Source organism: Polypterus senegalus, chromosome 15 (genome assembly GCF_016835505.1).
Source record: "Polypterus senegalus isolate Bchr_013 chromosome 15, ASM1683550v1, whole genome shotgun sequence".
Classification (NCBI taxonomy): domain Eukaryota; kingdom Metazoa; phylum Chordata; class Cladistia; order Polypteriformes; family Polypteridae; genus Polypterus; species Polypterus senegalus.
The window spans coordinates 106177643-106197380 of NC_053168.1; the positions used below are offsets into that span (position 1 = coordinate 106177643).

General features: G+C 40.5%; 1 protein-coding gene across 2 annotated transcripts in view; it reads right to left on the bottom strand.

Annotated features, from left to right (window-relative positions):
* tonsl (tonsoku-like, DNA repair protein) overlaps window positions 1-19738 on the bottom strand; it is a 112437-nt gene that overhangs the window by 77400 nt on the left and 15299 nt on the right. For both annotated transcript variants that reach the window (XR_005630667.1, XM_039736657.1), the window contains exons 5-10: window positions 6262-6391; window positions 5893-6064; window positions 5680-5794; window positions 5446-5591; window positions 1917-2069; window positions 1316-1441 (exon numbers count right to left, since the gene is read on the bottom strand). Coding sequence is in view for 1 of the 2 variants with exons in the window: in XM_039736657.1 (XP_039592591.1) it covers window positions 1316-1441; window positions 1917-2069; window positions 5446-5591; window positions 5680-5794; window positions 5893-6064; window positions 6262-6391 (842 nt within the window). In the remaining variant the exon portion in view is untranslated. The remainder of the gene's footprint in view (window positions 1-1315; window positions 1442-1916; window positions 2070-5445; window positions 5592-5679; window positions 5795-5892; window positions 6065-6261; window positions 6392-19738) is intronic.

Here is a 19738-nt window from a genome sequence, read left to right on the forward strand (position 1 = left end):
TAAAATTTCTTACATACAGAATTTTTTTTGCATACCCCAACTTACTCAAGAGTTTTAGTGTCTGAGGGCAGGGTCAGCTATTTGTACAGCGCCCCTGGAGCAATTGCAGGTTAATGGCCTTTGTCAAAGGCGCAATAGAGCATCATTCCTTCTGTCACTGCTGGGATTTGAACTGGCAACCTTCAAGATACCAGCCCAGATACTTTAGCCTTTATATGAAATTAATCATGAAAGTAGGGGGTCTAAAGGGAGAATCATAGAATATATAAAATAAAAGACAACATTTAGACTGCCTCACTGAACCGGTCAATAAAACGATATATATATTCCTGTCTGAATGAAGTAACTTCAAGGAGCAAAGAAAGATTGTCCTGGACTGCCTATTTATCCATTTGGACCCACTGAAAGATTTAAAATTTAAAAGTTGCAGTGAACAGGCCATCTGATGGAGACTATGATAGGAAACTAACAAATAGGAGGCATTCATGCTTTGGTTGGTCTCACTGATACTGAAGTGTGTGACTTTGGATGGCATAAAGTGATGGGAGATTGTCAATACTGTGTTATCAAAAGTCTTCATATTGCATGAGAACACTCAATTCATATAATGAAATAACCATTTTAAATTATTGCACACACTGCATGTAAGCGCAGGTATGTCTCATTATAAATGGCTGTATGGCATTCAGAAGTACAAGGATAAGTTAATTGTGTATCTGGGTATGATGCAATGTGTCTTCTCAGGATACGCCTAGCCTAACTGACAGCATTTTTAGTATGACCTCAGTTCCCACAAAAAAAAAAAAAAAACAACTCTCTCGGAGTAACATGTTTAATTTACCTTTGCCCTACCCTTCAGACTCTGACCAAAAAGAGGTTTTTAAAACTCTGCCAGGTTCACTTCTAAACCATCCCAGTAATTACACGCAAAATTATTAGGTCTTAAGGACAACACATCCTCATTCCAGGCTTTACTTACATTTTGTTCCCAGCTAAAATATGTACTGAAAGGCCTTAGTATCACTGTACTGCTACATATGGTGCAGATAGTCTCCTTTGAACATGGAGTTATGCAAAACAAACCATGAAACAGGAGGAGCTGTGAACTTCTAAGATTGTGGGAGCCTACCATAACAGAAAACTGAAGGAAATAGCTCTCAGGTCTGTTGCTTAGTGGAAAAACTACATAACATTACCAAAAAGAACAAAGAAATAATTTTAATGTAGAGAACCTTTTAAACATGTATTACTCTGGCAAACTCCACTCCCAAAGAAGGTACAATTGTTTTTAACCCTTGGTAAATCATTAAACCACCTGTAATGTGGGCAAGTGCGCTTGCTTGGCACGGTCCAGAGCACTCTGGTAACAATCTTCAATCTCTTCCAAGGTTGAGCCAGTCTCTTCCAAAGAAACAGCAATATTCAGCCAGGTTTCACATTCCTAAGAGAAAGAGAGAAGACAGAGGGAAATGGCATATCCTGAAACACACCTTGAGCTCTATTCTGATGTTAAGAGGAAAGGCAACAATCATATCACCAATCCAAAATGTATTTTAAACTTAAAGTTTCCTGTAAGATGCCTAAACGAAGATTAATAACTCTTTTCTTTCTGACACTGCAAAAGAATCAGCAGTGAATAACAGAACAAACAAATTAGTAGTTTTGCTTATTGACCGGTCTTTGGCATACCTTGAAGACAAGGAAAAGTGAAGAAGCAAAACATTTGTAGAAGAGGATCCAATACTCTGGATCTCTAAGCCTCAAGTAATTTCTCATTCACACAATCTGCTTAGCTTCATTTGGGTTGCAGCATATCTCATAGTAATACACCATATTCCAACCAATGTATGGAACATTCTAATTTGAGGTTAACTAGTGGCCATTAAGAGGCGTCTATGTAATTATGCAGCTGGTACCTCTTTTGGGTTCCCCTTACGAAGGATCAGCTCTTGTCTGTAATGTTCCACAGCCTTCTGGTGCTGTTTCAGATCGGAATAGGTAGCAGCCAGTGAAACATGAATCACAGCCAGCTCACAGGCAGGCTTCATCAAGGATTTGGCACAAGTCAGCTGTCAAAGAAAAGTGACATAAACAGCAGCAAGAGTAAAACAGCAGCAATAAATATGGCTTATCAAAAACCTCTTGGTTTGGAATTTGTTCAGTTTACCGGAAATGTAACTCTTGAGGTATAATCATTACTGTGGAAAATGCATAAATATACAACACTTTCTATTAGGTATTGATTGTAGACTTTTACAAAATGCTTAAACTATCTTTGTTACTTTAAATTACATATAAGAACTCAAATGATTGCAAAACTAATCCCATTAACTGCATAATTTCCCGATAACCTAAATGAATTAACTCAGAAACATTGCTGACTGGATAAATTATTTTGCATTATAAAATAGTAAGGCTAAAACATTATAGTAGTTCCTACAAGACAAAATTATCCTTTGAAGGAGAGCTACCTGACTAATAAAAGGTTGTAAAGAGTAAAAGATCCATCCAGGTGGAAATGGGAATAGTCCCTCCATGATGCAGAAGAAGAGAAAATAAATAAATACATAAATAAATAAATAGAATAAAATAATATAATACTCTGGAATGGACCAGCTCAATCCAGAACCTAAGAGAAGTATACTTTTGTCAACTATGGACACTATTTAAATTAACTGGAAGTGAAAATTTGCTAGAAACTACATGCCTCTTATACTCAGACATCCCGATTTATTTTTTTCAGCACATTAAAATGACATAAGAAATCTTATTCTTTTAACAAGATATTTAACCAAAACATTTAAAGATAACTATTTTGGGACTTAATGTCAAAGGGGTGTTAATAGAATATACCATTTATCTGTGTGGTGAATACTTTCTAGCTATTATATGTAAATGATCATAAGTGATAAAAGAAGCTATTTCATTTGATTTCTTCAGTCTGCCATGTTGCTCCATGCAAGAGAACATGGAAGTTCCACCAGTTGGTGTAATAAAAGGATGACCATTTTGAATTTCATCTGTAACAATGACTTAAGATTACTTTTTTTATTTAGAAGCATTTTCCGCAACAGATAAAAAATAAATTATAGGCAATTTAATATAAATCATACTAACAAATTGTACTTTCCATATGTAAAATCCTAACAGATGCTGATTCTAAAAGATCCAGTTTTATCATTTCTGACAAATCTTTGTATCAATGTTTAGAAAGAAAAAGTAAGGTTAAAACTTGCAGAAACAATTAATTATTGTTGTAGATAATTGATTTACAAAGATATGTAGAAAATTGTTTTAACAAAACATCCATCCAGCCATCATCCAACCCGCTATATCCTAGCTACAGGGTCACGGGGGTCTGCTGGAGCCAATCCCAGCCAACACAGGGCGCAAGGCAGGAAACAAACCCCGGGCATTAAACAACAACAAAAAAAAATTCCCATAATTACAAAATGCCATAATATGTAATTACTCCTGTAATGTACTTGCTTAATTAAAAAAAATCTCTCTATATATTATTACTAGCCATCCCCCGCAGCGTCGCCTGCGTATTAGTCATACAAGACAGTGAGGAGGGCCCTGCTCAGCTCTCTACTCCTGACATCACTCTTCCCCTTCCCCTCTGCCCCCAGCCTGTCTCGGATTAGCGTGAATATATCGCTAGCGAACTATGATTCTTAGCGCAATGAGGGAAGTCACAAAATCAACCGGAATGTTCAAGCAAATTATAGAAAACAAAAAAAAGATCTAAATCTGTTAACTAGTTCTCTTGTTCGCTAACTAAGCGGAGTTAAGGTTACTCCCCAAAGCAGATGCGTGAGTGAGGAGGAAACCCGCCCCCTCCCTGCAGCCCGATGAGCTATTAAAATCGGTACCGCAAGCAAACCATGATACTTAGTGCAATGAGAAAGTTGCAAAATCAACACAATGTTCAAGCAAATTCTAGAAAAAATTCCGACCTAAATCCGTTAAGTAGTTCTCTTGTGAAAAGCGGACAGACATACAAACGGGTCTAAAAAAACTAAGAAATTTCATGCTTGGACCACTGAATCTTTAAAACTGTTTCTTAACAAGGACCTATGGGCCAACCTACATTCCAAATTTCAAGTCCTAAGTCCTCATGGTCAGTGGTATTCAGCTTTTATATATAAAGATTTTAATCATTTTTAATAATTAATTGCAATACAGCTTTTTTTGCTGTTAAAAATACATATTTATTATTTCCTTCCACTGTGCTAGCTAGACATTCCTTTTATAAATATTGTCAAACACACGTGTATGGAAGGCAGCAGGGTTGTTTGGCTAATGCTGAAACTCTGGTATGGGGGCTAATTAGGTGAACAAATTCCTCTTCACCCATCCCTACAGGAGCAGTAAGATCTAGTCCACTTCCTCTTCTAGCTCCAGACCACACCCTCCAATTACCTCACCTCCGCTTTTCCCTCCAGACATCCTGCCTCTTCTTCCCCTCGGCTACAAAAACCTACCACCTTTGCTCTGCACTCAATCCTGTTTGGTTACTTAGTCCCAGTTGACTATTCGGCAGAGCATCACGCAGCTTTTTCCCCTCAGCAAAGTCTATAACATACGCAGTGGATACCCAAACCTTTGCCTTTGTGACGTCTTTTCATTACAATATGAAGTACCAATTTAATTACAGTGACTCCTTCCAAGGGTGATTTGCCACAGCACACCCATACTGTTTTGCTAAGGAGGATGTGATGAAGATGAAGCCATTTGACCTAGCATAGAACAACAAGTAGTTTCTTGCTATACTTATATTTTTATATATTTGTGTAGATTTTTATTTTTCCTTTACTTTCCCATATTCTGTTGTAGAATTTATTGGGGTGGGGATACAATGGAGAGAGATATGTATTCCAAAAGCACACGTACTGTACATCTATGAAAAATAGGTAATACAGTTTATGTTTGTCTACACTGTGTTCCTTCTACATTCGGTTTACTCGAGTATGGGAAAGACACAATATGAATAAAATGTATTATTATTATTATTACTACTACTACTGCATACACATGTATACTTAACCTTGTGCAGTTTTTATCAATTCATCAACATCTTTGCTTTGGCAACAGCGTTTTCAACTGATTGCACTACTGTCAAGGTAACAGAGGTAGTAGTCTATATATTTGTGTATAAGTGTATTTTGACAACAAAGTTTCATTTTGGGCAAAGTTAACATTGTGTTGGAATGATTGATTGGTTTTGACAGACAGAGAGGCATTTGGAAAATATAGTTAGATCTTTTAGATTTTTGTTTAGGGTTTTAAAAAAGGGTGATGTAATTACAGAAAATGCGTTTTAGCATTTATAAAAAAATGGTATGTACCACTATATGTGGTAGATAATAGCCTGTAACTAATAATGGGAACAACACTCGCAAACACACTCCATCACAATGGCAACACAGTCTAAGAGCTCACCTGTGTTAGATAGTGATCAAGTGCTTTCCCATAGCATGCAACTTTGCAGCACAGGTCTCCCAGTTGCTCAGACATTCCCATGATTCCCTGCACATCATTTTCAGACGTTTCTGCTAACGCTTCTTCCAGATGACAGCCTTTTATTGCTGCAGGAAGTAATAAAAGAAAATCAAAGACCACTGTTACAACCTCGTGTCTGACTTTATCTACTGATCTAAAAGTTCTTGTACACACCTAACTTGAGGTTTTTCAGCACACTTTCACGTTCAGATTGATGCTGGGAACCCATCTTGTAAGCTTTTTTCAAAGCACGTTTGGCAGCCACAAAATCACCAAGAGCCAGTAGCACCTGGAACAGAAAAATAACTGCTTAGTAATTGACATATTATGGATAACAGAGGATAAAAACTCAAAGTGTAGAAAAAGAGTGCTGAACAAATTCTATACCTTGCCAATACTATGGTGACACTCGCTCTCTGAGAACTTCTCCTGCATTTTATGAGCACAGTCCTTGGCCTTTTCTAGACAGCGCATAGCATTAGAATGGAGACCTTCACGGAAATGGATGCTGCCCAAGTTGAACATTGCTCTGTAAAGGTCCTCATGCAGCTGGTTCCTTCTGCATAGGTAAAGAAGACATTACAAAATAAAAAGGAACATGAAGCTAACCAGTGCTAACCCTACAGCACCTTACACAAGAACAGTGAGCTATAGATTATTTCCAATAAGCTTCCTTTATAATGAAACATCAAAAAAGAGAAAAGGTGCCCAATTACTCTTTTTAAGCAATTAGCCAGTTGAGTATTTTCTCCTTACTCTGCAATGAATATGCTCCTCCGAATGAAATCACTGCACCGCTGTGGGTCCTTCATGCCATCATAAACAAAACCCAGGTTCAAATAGAGACGGGCTCTCATCACACTAAGCTCACTATGTGACACTTTTCCTACAGAAAGAGAGACTGAATTTGTCAAACATCCAAAAGAATTTACTTATATAGGATAAACATGTATCCAGCAAAAAGGTCAGACCAATTTTCACCACAAAAGGCAGATGAAACATGGCAAACACATATAAAACAAACAACTATAAAAACAAATTCCACTATACTTATAAACTTTTACAGAGCTTAGCCTTCCAAATGTATGAGGTGTAACAATTTAATTCCCGGAACTGCATTTTAGTGTTGCCTAATCACAAAGGGATAGTCATCATAAATCCATTGAACAGGGACGGACAGCCACCAACAATGCCATTTAAAACTGCTGACAGGGTTACAGGATTGTGTTCAAAGTAAAAGACCTGAACTCACACATTTATTCTACAGGTTAATTCTTGGAATTAAATGGTTATACCTCGTATCACAAATAAGGAAAATGCAGTGAAAGAGTTTGTTTTTTTAAACTGGTAGGTTTTTATTAATAAATATTGTACATTCATTTGCAAAGCCCAAACTAATTCAGGGTTGCATGGTGCCAGGAGTCTTTATTACGCCATGCTTAATTAAGTTAACATATTGAACTTTCTCAAAATGTCTGCTTGCATCAGCACTTTAGAATGACTACTTATTATAAATATTTTGCTATATCCAATTCCTGCAGATGGGTCGGGCATTGTAATACATACAGCTGCAAGATGGAGGTTAAGAACTATAATAACATTTGCATTATTGACTTTAGTCATACTTAATCTCAATGCCAATAAAAAGATGAGACCTAAAAAACAAACCATTAGCCTGCACAACACATTACAGATCTTTGGATCGTATGAATGCTTATCTATACTAATAAAAGGCAAAGCCCTCACTCACTCACTCACTCACTCACTCACTGACTCATCACTAATTCTCTAACTTCCTGTGTAGGTAGAAGGCTGAAATTTGGCAGGCTCATTCCTAACATTTTACTTACAAAAGTTGGCCAGGTTTCATTTTGAAATTCTACGCGTAATGGTCATAACTGGAACCTATTTTTTCATCCATATACTATAATAGACTTCTGCTCGATGCCCGTGGGAGGCGGAGTTACGCCTCCCATGTAATTTAATGCCTGCCCACATAAGGCCATCCGTCAGCGGCAATCCAATAGAAACACTGCCGCTAAATATTCACGGGTGAAGGACTGTGCTTATGCAGAGGAAGATGAGATGGTCAGGGTGGTGTTTGGCACAAACTCAGCGAAACTGCGAGAGAAACTTAGCTAACATTAAATACAGCCATGGGGTGGAAAAAGTCAATGTCATGCTAAAGGAAGACAGTGTAAAAAAACCCGTGCATGCAGTGTGTCACATCTCAGATAAAGAGGAAGACGAGCTGTTTACTGATGCAGTAAGAAACAACCACACGTCGTGGCGCAATGGTAGAGGCTTTGCCTCTAGCGCCGACGTCTGAGGTTCGATTTCCGAGAGGGGGTGCACCGAGTATGTACGCGGGCTTCCCGATTTATTTTACCCTCGCATCTCCTTGGTTTGAGACGTATGAAAAAATATGCGGTTAACGCAGAAAGACAGATCACCAATTGAAGCTTTAAGAATAATGAATACTTTATTCGCCATCAATGATTGTTTTGGTAAAGCCATACTCAGTGTATTCATTAGATGAACGGTAAAAAAGTAAGAGCGAGGGGAGGGTGACTTATTGAGGCACGCAGGCGAAACCACAATAGCATGAGGGCTCGATGTAGTGCGCATCAACTCAATCTGAATTGCGCGATCACATTCGAAAAAATATATATTTTCAAGTTCTATTTAGTCGACACAAATATCTTTGGTTGGAATGCAAGGCAAATTTACTCTTTATATTTGTATGGTGAAGAAAAATTTATGCAATGATGCCTACATTTAACTTACATTCCTACCACAGATATTTCTGTCGACTAAATAAAAATTCCTTCTGTTTAAAATTTAAATAGAACTTCAACAGATACGATAGTTCATAATACCCACGCAGACTTGCAAGTAAGAGCGGGAGTCATCCGTTTTAACAAACAGTGTATTGCACTGATACGAAATAGCCTGCCCATTTAATTGTTTAGGAATGGATAAATAAATTAAGATTTTGTACAAATAATGTTTTTCATTTTTCTTTCTTGATGGATTCTGGCACCCCCAGCAACAGTTGCTCGCAGTACCGCCGCTCCCTATATGGAGAATACACAGTCTGCGTAAGGCACCAACTCCCAGGGGGGCACCATCCCAGCTGCTCAAAAAAATCATTTTTATATATTATAATAATAATAAATTAATAATAATATACATATACAAATAAACAAAAATATAAACGTATATATTGCATTTTACGGTGAACGCAGAGTAGGCTAAGCACACGTGATGACGCGCACAGCACGCCCTAACCTCTGTTACGGATGCCTATTTGGCCAAAAATGATAATAATTGAACAATATGCCTGGTCCTGCAAAGAGACATCAACAGTCTGGCGCCGAGAAACAAAAGAAAAAAAAGCCCAAGATGAAGCCGGTGCATCACTTTCAGGTACGTTCATCATCCTATGAAACATTATTTTATTCTGTCGACGTTGATAATGTGTTTTAACGTCGGTAATAATTTCACGACTAATGCATCTTTCTTAATATTAATACACGCAGATCAAAATACAAACAAAATGACTTAAAATGCATTATATTAAAACACAGAGGCAATTATGATTATTGATTAATAATGACCATATGGTGTCATTAAGTAGGTGTTTTTTTTATTATTTTATTTCCGTAATATTTGGTGGAGGGGGCACAAAAGTAAATTTCTGCTTCAGGCACCCATTTGGCCAGCAGCGGCCCTGGTTGCTCGCACCCCAAATATATTATATATATACACATATACACATATATATATATACACATATATATATACACACATATATATATATACATATATATATATATACATATATATATATATATATATATATATATATATATATATATATATATATATATATACATATATATATATATATACACACACACACACACACACACACACATACACACATACATACATACATATATATATATACATACATATACATACATACACACATATATATACATGTCACCAGTAGTGTCACTACTGGTAGCATGAGGCGATACCTGGACCCTACAGAGGTTGCACAGGTAGTCCAACTTCTCCAGGATGGCACATCAATATGTGTCATTGCTAGAAGGTTTGCTGTGTCTCCCTGCACAGTTTCAAGGGCATGGAGGAGATTCTAGGAGACAAGCAGTTACTCTAGGAGAGCTGGAGAGGGCCATAGAAGGTCCATAACCCATCAGCAGGACCAGTATCTGCTCCTTTGGGCAAGGAGGAACAGGATGAGCACTGCCAGAGCCCTACAAAATGACCTCCAGCAGGCCACTGGTGAGAATGTCTCTGACCAAACAACCAGAAAGACTTCATGAGTGTGACCCAAGGGCCCCATGTCCTCTAATGGGCCCTGAGCTCACTGCCCAGCAGCATGCAGCCCGATTGGCATTCGCCATAGAATACCAGAATTGGCAGATGCACCACTGGTGCCCTGTGCTTTTTACAGATGAGAGCAGGTTCACCCTGAGCACGTGACAGAAGTGAAAGGGTCTGGAGAAGCCATGGAGAACATTATGCTGCCTGTAACATCATTCAGCATGAGCAGTTTGGTGGTGGGTTAATGATTGTCTGGGGAGGCATATCCTCAGTATATATAACAGCAACACTCATCACTCAAAACAGTGACAAAACAATTACATTAACAATCATGTTACGTTATTTATAAAATTTTTCCTTTTCTTTTTCATAACTTCTTTAACACACTACTTCTCTGCTGCAAAGCGTGGGTATTCTGCTAGTATTTTATAATTCACTAGTAAAATATTATACTATACAATAATGGGAATAGTTCCAATGCATGCATGCCCTATTCTGCCATGTATGATGTACCAAACACTATACTAAAACTGGCTAAAATGTGAGCAGCAATGTGCTCTTGTTTGTATGTAAGCTCTGGAATATGTTGGTAAAGACATCAAACTAGTCCACACGTGAATTTTAAATGTCTTCAGTATGTATACCAACTGCAAAGATTGATAGAATGTAACTTTTTGAGTGTTGTACTAGAAAAAAAACACTTTTCAATACCACATACAGTGGTGTGAAAAACTATTTGCCCCCTTCCTGATTTCTTATTCTTTTGCATGTTTGTCACACAAAATGTTTCTGATCATCAAACACATTTAACCATTCGTCAAATATAACACAAGTAAACACAAAATGCAGTTTTTAAATGATGATTTTTATTATTTAGGGAGAAAAAAAATCCAAACCTACACGGTCCTGTGTGAAAAAGTAATTGCCCCCTTGTTAAAAAATAACCTAACTGTGGTGTATCACACCTGAGTTCCAATTTCCGTAGCCACCCCCAGGCCTGATTACTGCCACACCTGTTTCAATCAAGAAATCACTTAAATAGGAGCTGCCTGACACAGAGAAGTAGACCAAAAGCACCTCAAAAGCTAGACATCATGCCAAGATCCAAAGAAATTCAGGAACAAATGAGAACAGAAGTCATTGAGATCTATCAGTCTGGTAAAGGTTATAAAGCCATTTCTAAAGCTTTGGGACTCCAGCGAACCACAGTGAGAGCCATTATCCACAAATAGCAAAAACATGGAACAGTGGTGAACCTTCTCAGGAGTGGCCGGCTGACCAAATTTACCCAAGGGGGCAGAGACGACTCATCCGAGAGGTCACAAAAGACCCCAGGACAACGTCTAAAGAACTGCAGGCCTCACTTGCCTCAATTAAGGTCAGTGTTCACGACTCCACCATAAGAAAGAGACTGGGCAAAACGGCCTGCATGGCAGATTTCCAAGACGAAACCACTGTTAAGCAAAAGAACATTAGGGCTCGTCTCAATTTTGCTAAGAAACATCTCAATGATTGCCAAGACTTTTGGGAAAATACCTTGTGGACTGATGAGACAAAAGTTGAACTTTTTGGAAGTCAAATGTCCCGTTAAATCTGGTGTAAAAGTAACACAGCATTTCAGAAAAAGAACATCATACCAACAGTAAAATATGGTGGTGGAAGTGTGATGGTCTGGGGTTGTTTTGCTGCTTCAGGACCTGAAGGGCTTGCTGTGATAGATGGAACCATGAATTCTACTGTCTACAAAAAATCCTGAAGGAGAATGTCTGGCCATCTGTTCGTCAACTCAAGCTGAAGCGATCTTGGGTGCTGCAACAGGAAAATGACCCAAAACACACCAGCAAATCCACCTCTGAATGGCTGAAGAAAAACAAAATGAAGACTTTGGAGTGGCCTAGTCAAAGTCCTGACCTGAATCCAATTGAGATGCTGTGGCATGACCTTAAAAAGGCGGTTCATGCTAGAAAACCCTCAAATAAAGCTGAATTACAACAATTCTGCAAAGATGAGTGGGCCAAAATTCCTCCAGAGCGCTGTAAAAGACTCATTGCAAGTTATCACAAACGCTTGATTGCAGTTATTCCTGCTAAGGGTGGCCCAACCAGTTATTAGGTTCAGGGGGCAATTACTTTTTCACACAGGGCCATGTAGGTTTGGATTTTTTTTTCTTCCTAAATAACAAAAACCATCATTTAAAAACTGCATTTTGTGTTTACTTGTGTTATATTTGACTAATGGTTAAATGTGTTTGATGATCAGAAACATTTTGTGTGACAAACATGCAAAAGAATAAGAAATCAGGAAGGGGGCAAATAGTTTTTCACACCACTGTATGCTATACTGCCTCCATGTGGCAAATTAGATAATATACTGTTCAATTATCAATTTAAATGTATTTCTAGGCTTAATACTTAAGAGTTTCCTTTTTGAAACTTAACTTAGGATAGATATAACACCATTGCCTTAATTAAAGCCCTTAACGGATAGCTTTCATGAACTGCACTGTATAAAGAAAGAATGAACACATGAATTTACTTTTAATGATGAACTTTAAATACCTCCAGGACAGTCTAGGATATTTGTCATCAATTGACACCCTAACATATGGAATTAAAACAAAATAAAGAATAGTTGTAATATTAATTACAGACATATTTATTATTCATACTCAGGTTCGGCAAACATTTACTTAAATTTGCTATAAAATTATCAGCGCATATGAGGCATCTGAATAATAACAGTAATTCCAAGTTTTAGAAATATTACACTCAGAACATCAGTCCTAAAGTATAACAAAGCACAATTTACAAATATATACAACTTGTATGTGAAACAGTTTTTAAATAAAATGGTTCATCTTAAATTAAAGTTACTTAAATATAAGGTAATTGAAAGTGGTTTAATGAGCACACTATCACCAGTTAAATTACAGTGTTAAAGTTTATTCAGAAAATGACAATGCTGCAGAGCTCCTAGGGTCATTGGGACACGCAAACCCATCCACCATGATAAGGTGGTGGTTCGAGGCTTTATGCCCCTGGTAGGACCAGCCAGGGCAAAATGGTCCTAGGTGAGGGATGAGACAAAGAGCGGTTCAACAAACCTCCTATGAAGAACAAAAAATTTGGACTGCGTTTTCCCTCGCCCGGACGCAGATCACCGGGGCCCCCCTCTGGAGCCAGGCCTGGAGGTGGGGCTCGATGGATAGCGCCTGGTGGCCGGGCCTGTACCCATGGGGCTCGGCTGGGCACAGCCCAAAGAGGCAACGTGGGTCCCCCTTCCCATGGGCTCACCACCTATGGGAGAGGCCAAGGAGGTCAGGTGCAGTGCGAGTTGGGTGGTGGCCGAAGGCGGTCCGATCCTCGGCTACAGAAGCTGACTCTTGGGACGTGGAATGTCAACTCTCTGAAGGGGAAGGAGCCCGAGCTTGTGCGCGAGGTCGAGAGGTTCCGGCTAGATATAGTCGGGCTCACCTCGATGCACAGCTTGGACTCTGGAATCAATCTCCTTGAGAGGGGCTGGACTCTCTACTGCTGTGGAGTTGCCCCCGGCGAGAGGCGCCGAGCGGGTGTGGGCATACTTATTGCCCCCCGACTTGGAGCCTGTTCATTGGGGTTTACCCCAGTGGATAAGAAGGTAACCCTCCCTCCGCCTTCAGGTGGGGGGGATGGGTCCTGACTGTTTGTGCGTATGCGCCGAACAGCAGTCTGTAGTATCCACCTTTTTTGGAGTCCCTGGAGGGAGTGCTAGAGGGCATACCTTCTGGAGACTCCCTTGTTCTGCTGGGAGACTTCAATGCTCACGTGGGCAATGACAGCTAAACCAGGAAGGGCGTGATTGGGAGGAATGGCCCCCCCGATCTGAACCCGAGCAGTGTTTTGTTATTGGACTTTTGTGCTCATCATGGATTGTCCATAATGAACACCATGTTCAAGCATAGGGGTGATCATATGTGCACTTGGCACCAGGACACCCTAGGCCTTAGTTCGATGATTGACTTTGTGGTTGTGCCGTCGGACTTGCGGCCATATGTCTTGGACACTCGAGTGAAGAGAAGGGTGGAGCTGTCAACTGATCACCACCTGGTGAGGAGTAGGCTTCGATGGTGGGGGAGGATGCCGGTCAGGTCTGGTAGGCCCAAACGTGTTGTGAGGGACTGCTGGGAAACGTCTGGCAGAGTCCCCTGTCAGAAGTAGCTTCAACTCCCACCTCTGACAGAACTTCGACCACGTCCCAAGGGAGGTGGGGGACATTGAGTCCAAATGGGCCATGTTCTGTGCCTCTATTGTTGAGGCAGCTGACTAGAGCTGTGGCCGTAAGGTGGTCGGTGCCTGTCATGGCAGCAATCCCCGAACCCGTTGGTGGACACCGGTCGTGAGGGATGCTGTCAAGCTGAAGGAGTCCTAAAGGACCCTTTTGTCCTGTGGGACTCTGGAGGCAGCTAATAGGTACCGGCAGGCCAAGCAGAATGCGGCTTCGGTGGTTGCTGAGGCAAAAATTCGGGCGTGAGAGGAGTTTGGGAAGGCCATGGAGAAAGAATTTTGGATGGCTTCAAAGGAAATTCTGGTCCACCATCTGGCGTCTCATGAGGGGGAAGCACTGCAGTGTCAACACTGTATATGGTGGGGATGGTGCGCTGCTCACCTTGACTCGGGACGTTGTGGGTTGGTTGGGGGAGTACTTCGAAGACCTCCTCAATCCCACTAATATGCCTTCCAATGACGAAGTAGAGCCTAGGGACTTGGAGGTGGGCTCCCCCATCTGTGGGACTGAGGACACCGAGTTGGTCAAAAAACTCCTTGGTGTCAGGGCCCCGGGGTTGGATGAAATACACCCGGACTTCCTCAAGGCTCTGGATGTTGTAGGACTGTCTTGGTTGACACACCTCTGCAACATCGCATGGACATCGGGGACAGTGCCTCTGGATTGACAGACCGGGGCGGTGGTCCCCCTTGAGAGTCTGTTCGAACTACTGAGGGTTCACACTCCTCAGCCTCCCTGGAAAAGTCTACTTTGGGGGGTGGGGGATTGGGGGGGTCCTGGAGAGGAGGGTCCGTCAGATAATCGAACCTCGGATTCAGGAGGAACAGTGTGGCTTTCATCCTGGTTGTGGAACAGTGGAATAACTCTACACACTTGGCAGGGTCCTGGAGAGTGCATGGGAGTTTGCCCAACCAGTCTACATTTGTTTTGTGGACTTGGAAAAGGCATTCGGAGAATACTGTGGAGGGTACTCAGAGAGTATGGGGTACCGGACCCCCTGATAAGGGCTGTTCGGTCTCTGTACAACCGGTGTCAGAACTTGGTCCGCATTGCCGGCAGTAAGTCGAACCCGTTTTCAGTAAGAGTTGGACTCCGCCAGGGATGCCCTTTATCACCAATTCTGTTCATAACTTTTATGGACAGAATTTCTAAGCACAGCCAGGGCGTTCAGGGGGTCCGGTATGGTGGACTCAGGATTGGGTGACTGGTTTTTGCAGATGATGTTGTCCTGTTTGTGATCTTCAGCTCTCTGTGGATCGGTTCGCAGCGGAGTGTGAAGCAGCTGGGATGGTAATCAGAACCTCCAAAATCAGAGACCATGGACCTCAGCCGGAAAAGGTTGGAGTGCCCTCTCAGGGTTGGGAGCGAGATCCTACCCCGTGGAGGAGTTCAAGTATCTCAGGTCTTGTTCATGAGTGAGGGAAGAATGGAGCGTGAGATTGACAGGCGGATCTGTGCGGCGTCCGCAGTGATGCGGGCTCTGCATCGGACTGTCGTGGTGAAAAAGGAGCCGAGCTGCAAGGCAAAGCTCTCAATTTACCAGTTGATCTACGTTCCTACCCTTACCTATGATCATGAGCTATGGGTAGTGACTGAAAGAACGAGATCGCGAATACAAGCAGCTGAAATGAGTTTCCTCCTCAGGGTTTCTGGGCTTTCTCTTAAAGATAGGCTGAGAAGCTCAGTCATCCGTGAGGGGCTCAGAGTAGAGCTGCTGCTCCTCCACATCGAGAGGAGTCAGATGAGGTGGCTCGGGCATCTGATCAGGATGCCTCCTGGACACCTCCCTGGTGAGCTGTTCCGGGCAAGTCTAACTGGGAGGAGGCCCCAGGGAAGACCCAGGACACACTGGTGGGACTATGTCTCCCAACTGGCTTGGGAACGCCTCGGGATTCCCCCGGAAGGGCTAGAAGTGGCCGGGGAGAGGGAAGTCTGGGCCTCTCTGCTTAAACTGCTGCCCCCGCGACCCGATCTCGGATAAGCGGAAGAGGATGGATGGATGGATAATGCTGCAACTTTACTTTTTTGAAACTACTTAAAATTATAAATGATATTAAAATGTAGTCTATTATATCTGTTCTGGTTATTACTCAGAATTATGAGATTAAATTAAACCTAGCCTTAACACATTTAAAACAATGGTTCAGATGGCAAATAAGAAATCATACCTATCTGGCATATGTTCTACATAATGCAACCATAAGTTCATTTACACAATTCTTTAAGAATGAATTACATAGGATAAGAATGCAGTCAAGCGTCTAAACCAAGGGCTAGTAAGCACGCTTTAAAAAAATACCATGTCATTAAATGTAAACATAGAAGAGGTCTGAATTAATGAAAAAAAATCTCACTTCTGTATTTAAGAACTGAAATAAAACAGCTGAAAGTCAGTCATCTCATTCCATGCACTGAGTGACTCCGCGCGTGTGTCAGTAAAGGCATTCTTCCCATCCTGATTAGGTTTTGTGATTTTGACTTTGACAAATACAGCATGTTGAAACGGATCAAAACGACAGACAGTAGCTGGCACCATAGTGTTCGGAGGATCAAAGGTTTGTTTTTTGCAGTCTGTGTGGACAGTGTGTTACATTTTCCTCTCTTCTGCTGCCAGCTGGCTTTAGCTAGGGATGCACGATAAATCTAACATTATATAGGCATCAGCTGATATTGAAATGAAGTATCGCTTTTAGGTCTAATGTGGAGATTTTTTCTAAAATGGTACTACTGTAGATCAATACAATGACACATTAATTTTAAGCCACAGAAGGACAACTGCTAACTGAACACTTTGTGGCGTGATGGATATGATGTCAGATGCATGGTCATTTTCAACTTAAAACACCAGTGACAATAATATAGTAGAATGTAACACTTAATTCTGAAACTGTCCTGGCATGAGTAAATAATAATAAAATAGCACATTTGAAATTAGTCATCTAAGAGGCCCCCACCAGGACAAGTAGTGTCTACTTCTAAGTTACCATAGAAGAACCTACATTGCCTAAACTACAGTGTGCAGGTCCTGTCGGCAGAGTCCTTATTTGAGAAAGCAAAGACATTCAGTCAAAATACCATGAAACCAGCACCCATTCCCGTAATATTTATTCACCGAAACAATGTGTGTACTGTTTATAAACACCCAAAAATAAGACAGAGTTTAATTTGTTCCTAACACTAAGCTAATTGCTTACAATGAAAACGTTTAAAAACTTAAATTTAACTTGTCTATGCTAATTTAAATCATCAGTTTTGTGTAAACAAAATGCAAAAAAAAAAAAAAAGCAAATAAAGTATACCACTATTGAAATAGACACAGAGCACAAATATGATCAGTATCAACTAAATTTTCTGCATATTGCTGAATCCTTAGCTTGATATTCAGTATTTATAAATTATTATTTACTTATTAAATTTCTCTGTACAAATTACATATTATTGCAATTTTGTGTTTAGAATTCACTGCTAAGTTCTGCTTTAACCAGAGATATAAAAAAAGTGTATGGTACCACAAGCAACCCTGAGAATGGTACTATATAGTATAAAAATGTACTAACAATTAATTGCTCTAACCATAACAACTTAGTTTTAATTATTATATATTCTAAAAATATTTTTTAATTTCAAAGCAAGTGCAACATTTCATGATGGTCTATCTAACCTTGCAGTGCAGTGTGTGGCACATTATTACAAAGCATTAATCAGTGTGCCAGAAAGGACTGTTAGGTGCATCCTGTGTTTTTATTGGGTTCTTAGTTGTGATAAATATTCATGGAAAACAACAAGTTACTCCATGTGTGTTACCCAGTCATTTGTTCACAATGTCCAAAGCGCATGCATTCTTTGCTAAAAAATGTAAATCCATCCATCCATCCATCCATTTTCCAACCCGCTGAATCCAAACACAGGGTCACGGGGTCTGCTGAAGCCAATCCCAGCCAACGCAGGGCACAAGGCAGGAACCAATCCCGGGCAGGGTGCCAACCCACCGCAGAAAAAATGTAAATACAGGTAAAATTCCATTACAACGAGCTACCAAGAACCTAAAAAATATTTCGTTGTAACTAAAATTTCGTTGTAATGAGATTCTGTAATTGTTACTATAGTGCTTTCTTTAACTTGCATCCAGGCGTTTGCAATCATTTCAATGACTTCTTTCCCTTCAAGTTATGCTAATGAGAATTTTTCTCAGCATTTCCTTGCCATAATACACTTTCAGGGTGCGAATGATGCCCAAATCCAATGGCTGAAGCACTGCTGTACAATTGGGTGGGAAGAATTTAATGTGAACATTATCTAAATGTGGAAGTATGTTGTGTGCAGCACAGTAATCAATCAGAAGCCGAATCATCATTTTCTTCTTCTTCATATTGTGAGGCTTCTGAACTCTTTTGAGACTCCCCAACGGGAACGACATGCTGAAGTGCGTCTCGAAGCGTGATTGCAGCGTCTGTGAAAGACTGCTTGTCCATTTCTTGGGCAGGGCAATTGCAGGCTCACAGAGCTTCAGTGAAGCGCAACAGAAGCAAATAATAAAAGATCGGGGTCGCACACGAGGCTTAGTCTCAGTACTTTAGCAAAACCAGCTTTATTCAGCTTGAAACAGGAACGGCACAGTTATTTATTGTAGTGTGATCTGCCACTCTGCTATACACAGACACAGCAGTCAGGCAGGGTCGTGGCCAGGTCAGTGACCAAGTAATCCTGCTATCTGCATTTACAATGTACATGCTCCTAACCTTGCATCACCCATGGAGATCTTTTCCATTTGCTTTGGCGGAGAGTTGCAGCTTAGCTGTGAGCCTGCTTTTGCCCCGTACAGACGCGGAGATCGCACTTCGGGATGCTCTTCGGTGTGCGGTCTAGTTCAGGGAGGTCCCAAAAGATTTTACAAACCTCACATTTTCTTGAATGAGTGCCGCATTAAATAGGAAAGTTTCTTGAACGAGCATCACTGAACCACATAAAAACTGCTTTTTCGATGTCTTCAAATGCAGCAGTTCACATACGTTTGCAACCCGAGATTTTTCTTCTTTTTTTGCTCGGTCATCCAAGAAAGTTGAGTGTCGATGGCGAAATTCCGAAGTCACTGGCAATGTCTTTTTTCCGCAATCGAGAGCTGCAAAAATGTAAAGTTTTTTTTTTTCTAATATGAACTGTTATTGTTTTTTCGTGTCTGCCATTTCTATAGGAGGGTGACAATGTGTTAAATTCCAATGGATGTTTTTCAAATGTTGACCAGCAATAAGCAAAAGGTACAGTGCATACGGAAAGTATTCACAGCGCATCACTTTTTCCACATTTTGTTATGTTACAGCCTTATTCCAAAATGGATTAAATTCATTTTTTCCTCAGAATTCTACACACAACACCCCATAATGACAATGTGAAAAAGTTTACTTGAGATTTTTGCAAATTTATTAAAAATAAAAAAACTGAGAAATCACATGTACATAAGTATTCACAGCCTTTGCTCAATACTTTGTCGATGCACCTTTGGCAGCAATTACAGCCTCAAGTCTTTTTGAATATGATGTCACAAGCTTGGCACACCTATCCTTGGCCAGTTTCACCCATTCCTCTTTGCAGCACCTCTCAAGCTCCATCAGGCTGG